The 5,000-nt window shown below is 56.1% G+C and overlaps 1 protein-coding gene across 1 annotated transcript in view; it reads left to right on the top strand.

Annotated features, from left to right (window-relative positions):
* The window catches only part of LOC311328409 (uncharacterized protein), a gene marked incomplete at both ends in the record, with an annotated part of 30,053 nt that overhangs the window by 15,832 nt on the left and 9,221 nt on the right, over positions 1-5,000 (top strand). The window contains 9 exons of the mRNA XM_084462381.1: positions 792-943; positions 1,056-1,073; positions 1,288-1,494; positions 1,608-1,634; positions 2,137-2,199; positions 2,404-2,496; positions 2,608-2,658; positions 3,287-3,409; positions 4,090-4,143. Coding sequence (XP_084318507.1) covers positions 792-943; positions 1,056-1,073; positions 1,288-1,494; positions 1,608-1,634; positions 2,137-2,199; positions 2,404-2,496; positions 2,608-2,658; positions 3,287-3,409; positions 4,090-4,143 — 788 coding nt within the window. The remainder of the gene's footprint in view (positions 1-791; positions 944-1,055; positions 1,074-1,287; positions 1,495-1,607; positions 1,635-2,136; positions 2,200-2,403; positions 2,497-2,607; positions 2,659-3,286; positions 3,410-4,089; positions 4,144-5,000) is intronic.

Genomic DNA, 5,000 nt, shown 5'->3' with positions numbered 1-5,000 from the left:
TTGTTGTTGTTGTTGCTCTTCTTGGCCCCAGCTGACCGGACTCGTCAGACCTCAGAACCCGGTTCTTCAGGTGGGTCACCAGACCGGACCGGCTGTCTGTGAGCTATCCTATCTCTGATTGGACAAGCCTGCTATCCTATCTCTGATTGGACAAGACTGCTATCCTATCTCTGATTGGATGAGTTGATATCGTAGCCCTGATAGCACGGGTCTGCTATCCTGTCTCTGATTGGATGAGCCTGCTATCCTACTATCTGATTGGATGAATCTGCTATCCTTCTATCTGATTGGACAAGCCTGCTATATCCTTGATAGAACAAGCCTACTATCTGATTGGACAAGCTTGTCCAATCAGAGCAGAGCTGGCATACGTGGGCAGGGTTGATACTTGATGATGATGATGATGATGAAGATGAGTTCATATACAGTATGAAACTCCTCCAGTGGTGTTGATGATGGTGTGTGTGTGTGTGTGTGTGTGTGTGAGTGAGTGAGTGAGTGTGTGTGTGTGTGTGTGTGTGTGTGTGTGTGCGTGTGTGTGTGTGTGTGTGTGTGCGTGTGTGTGTGTGTGTGTGTGTGTGTGTGTGTGTGTGTGTATCTGTGTGTGTGTGTGTGTATCTGTGTGTGTGTGCGTGTGTGTGTGTGTGTGTGTGTGTGAGTGTGTGTGTGTGTGTGTGTGTGTGTGTGTGTGTGTGTGTGTGTATCTGTGTGTGTGTGTGTGTATCTGTGTGTGTGTGCGTGTGTGTGTGTGTGTGTGTGTGTGAGTGTGTGTGTGTGTGTGTGTGTCTCAGACCCCCCTGGGCCCAAGGGAGAGAAGGGAGACCGGGGGGAGAGGGGCGGGGCGGGAGACCGCGGCCCCGCTGGACCCAAAGGAGACTCCGGGACACGTTCCACTTCTAGCTCTGGGTCCTCATCCCAGGGAGGAGGAGAGCGAGGAGGGAAGGTAGGGTACGGCACGCTGCCTGGTGTCTACGCTAAAGATAAAAACAGTTTTCAGCCGTTTTAACTCCTCGTCGATGGCTTCTCACTGGTCTCTCTTCTGGTCTCTCCCACAGGGAGATAAAGGAGACAAGGTAGGATCTGATTTAATGAATTTGTATGTCTCTCTCTAGTAGTTCTCTAGTGTTTCAACCCAGATGTTCTCTCTCTAACACGTCTCTCTCTAGTAGTTCAACCCAGATGTTCTCTCTCTAACAGATCTGGTATTTCCGCCCAGATGTTCTCTCTGTCCTCGTTAGAGATATCAGTTCATAGTGTTATAACCAGATAACCTGATCTACCCCACAGGGCAGCTCCGGGTTCGGCTACCCCGGCAACAAGGGCGACAGCGGCACCCCTGGCCTCCCGGGCCCCCCCGGCCCCCAGGGCCCCGCCGCCCAGGTGGTGAGGCTGGGGGACGGGTCGGTGGTGCAGCAGGTGGCGGGCCCCCAGGGGCCTCTGGGACCAGCAGGCATGGAGGGGCCCCCCGGACCCCCTGGACCCGAGGGAGAAGGCGTGAGTAGCCATCGCTGATGGGGGGAGAAGTGGCCATCTTTGATCTGGAGGAAATCGTGACTGGTGTGTTTTAATTTGGAGATATTAACCTCTCGCTGCTTGTCTTCCTCCAGGGAGACCCCGGGGAGGATGGGAAAGCAGTAGGTGTCTCTTTTCTATCATCTTCATGTAGACCGTGTCAGGTCGGAAACATTGAGCTCATTGTTGGTCGGCTCTGGTGAACATCTCCCTCTGAGCTGTGTCTCTCTTACTGTACCCCCCCCCCCCCCTCTCCTCTCCTTCCATCACCCCCCCCCCCCCTCCTTTCCTCCCATCTCCCTCCTCCCCCCTCTCATCCAATCACCCCCCCCCTCCTCCTCTCATCCAATCACCCCCCCCCCTCCTCCTCTCCTCCCATCACCCCCCCCCTCCCTCCTCTCTTCCCATCACCCCCCCCTCTCCTCTCCTCCCATCACCCCCCCCTCTCCTCTCCTCCCATCATCCCTCCCTCCTCTCCTCCCATCTCCCTCCCCCCTCCTCTCCTCCCATCACCACCCCTCTCCTTCCATCATCCCTCTCTCCTCTCCTCCCATCACCCCCCCCCTCTCCTCTCCTCCCATCATCCCTCCCTCCTCTCCTCCCATCACCGCCCCCCCCCCCCAGGGACCCGCCGGCCCCAGAGGGTTCCCGGGAACACCAGGAAACCCTGGACTCGAAGGAATAAAGGTACGGATGGATGGGTGGATGGATGGAGGGAGGGAGGGAGGGAGGGAGGGAGGGAGGGAGGGAGGGAGGGAGGGAGGGAGGGAGGGAGGGAGGGAGGGGTGGAGGGAGGGATGTAAATGAAGTGTGGATGAATGAAGGGACACCATGAGGATACCGGGTTTTGATGTTTCCATGGCGACCGTTTGACCCCCCTGAACCTCACAGGGTCAGCGAGGGGAGGGGCACCCTGGCCCCCGCGGCCTCCCCGGACCCCCTGGGCCGCCCGGCCCCCCAAGCTCCGGAACAGCGGACCGCCCCGTGAGTCAAATCAATCGCGTTTAGCTTTCACACTCAGTCGTGTTGACTGCTGGTCTGAGGTCAGGGTTCGACAGGATCGATCCGAAACCGATTTGTGTTCTCGCTCCTCAGACGTTCGTGGACATGGAAGGTTCCGGATTCCCGGATCTCGAGAGGCTGAGGGTACGTATGAGCTCACGCTAAGACCGCTGAGACCACGAGTCCAACCGCAGATTTGAGATTATTTCTACCCGCCTCACAAATCAAATCAAATCAAATCAAACTTTATTTGTATAGCGCATTTCATACCCAGAGGCAACACAATGTGCTTTACAGAGAACAAGGGAGGTGGGCATACGACCCACTCTCTACATATTCCAGAGGGAAGCAAAAAAAACAGTAATCACCCGGGGGCCAGATAAGTGAGCTGTAAAAACCCCTCTCAACGAGGCGATGGAGCAAGCTCCTGGGAAATGTTTATCTATTGGCTAAGAACATTTACAGAGCAGTAAAGATGGGCTAGATACTTCATAAGAGAGACATGACTAATAGTAGAGTGCACAAATAGTTGTTTACAGTACATGGTCGGCCATTTTGTGTTAGCTATCCCTGTGGTCTCTAATGTGATATTTGAGTGAATCATATAATAAAGCACAGTAAGCACTTAGAACACGCTCAAAAACTAGAAGAACAACCACCATTTACACCCAGTGTTCAGTTGAACTAGTATCAGACTTGACCCTGACCCCTGACCCTGACCCCTGACCTGTGACCCTGACCCCTGACCTGTGACCCTGACCCGTGTCCGCAGGGTCTCCCCGGTCTTCCGGGCCCCCCCGGGCCCCCCGGACCCAGTGTGGGCGTGGCAGGCAGCGGGTCGGGCGGGTTTGGACCCCCCGGACCACCGGGACAGGACGGGGCTCCGGGACTCCCGGTGAGGACTCCTCCCCCTTCCTCTCTTTCTCTCTCTCCTGTCTCTCTCTCATCGGTGATCGGTGTATTGATGGGTGATCGGTGTATTGATGGGTGATCGGTGTATTGATGGGTGATCGGTGTATTGATGGGTGATCGGTGTATTGATGGGTGATCGGTGTATTGATCGGTGTATTGATCGGTGATCGTGTATTGATGGGTGATCGTGTATTGATGGGTGATCGGTGTATTGATGGGTGATCGGCGTATTGATCGGTGTATTGATCGGTGTATTGATCGGTGATCAGTGTATTGATGGGTGATCGGTGTATTGATGGGTGATCGGTGTATTGATGGGTGATCGGTGTATTGATGGGTGATCGGTGTATTGATGGGTGATCGGTGTATTGATGGGTGATCGGTGTATTGATCGGTGTATTGATCGGTGATCGGTGTATTGATCGGTGTATTGATGGGTGATCGGTGTATTGATGGGTGATGGGTGTATTGATCGGTGTATTGATGGGTGATCGGTGTATTGATGGGTGATGGGTGTATTGATCGGTGTATTGATCGGTGATCGGTGTATTGATCGGTGTATTGATGGGTGATCGGTGTATTGATCGGTGATCGGTGTATTGATGGGTGATCGGTGTATTGATGGGTGATCGGTGTATTGATCGGTGATCATGTGTGTTTCAGGGCGCGCCGGGTCCACCAGGCAGACCTGGACCTCCAGGAACCAGAGGAGAGACGGTGAGAGACGGGGGGGGACAGGAAGTGACGGGGGGACAGGAAGTGACGGGGGGGACAGGAAGAGACGGGGGGACAGGAAGAGACGGGGGGGACAGGAAGTGACGGGGGGGACAGGAAGTGACGGGGGGGGGGCAGGAAGTGACGGGGGGGACAGGAAGTGACGGGGGGGGACAGGAAGTGACCGGGGGGGACAGGAAGTGACGGGGGGGGACAGGAAGTGACGGGGGGGGACAGGAAGTGACGGGGGGGGACAGGGGGGGGACAGGAAGTGACGGGGGGGACAGGAAGTGACGGGGGGGGGCAGGAAGTGATGGGGGGGGGGGACAGGAAGAGACGGGGGGGACAGGAAGTGACGGGGGGGGACAGGAAGTGATGGGGGGGGGGACAGGAAGAGACGGGGGGGACAGGAAGTGACGGGGGGACAGGAAGAGACGGGGGGGACAGGAAGTGGACTGGTCTCTCCTTCACACATGACATGGTCCTGCTGACTGACCCAGTTCATGTCTGTCTGTCACTGCCTGCCTGTCTGCCTGTCTGCCTGTCTGTCTGTCTGTCTGTCTGTCTGTCTGTCTGTCTGCCTGTCTGCCTGTCTGTCTGTCTGTCTGCCTGTCTGCCTGTCTGCCTGTCTGTCTGTCTGTCTGTCTGTCTGTGTGTCTGTTGTCTCACTTTGTCTCCGCCTCTCTTCTCTCTGCCTCCCCCCTCTACCACCACTTTCTCTCATCTCTCCCTCTCTCTCTCCCCCTCCCTCCCTCGTTCTCTCTCTCTCTCTCTCTCTCTCCCCCTCCCTCCTCGTTCTCTCTCTCTCTCTCTCTCTCTCCCCCTCCCTCCCTCGTTCTCTCTCTCCCCCTCCCTCCCTC

The sequence above is a fragment of the Borostomias antarcticus genome, assembly GCF_949987555.1.
Source record: "Borostomias antarcticus genome assembly, contig: scaffold_141, whole genome shotgun sequence".
Lineage (NCBI taxonomy): Eukaryota > Metazoa > Chordata > Actinopteri > Stomiiformes > Stomiidae > Borostomias > Borostomias antarcticus.
The sequence above is the reverse complement of the archived record's forward strand: the minus strand, read 5'-3'. Positions and strand labels throughout refer to the sequence as shown.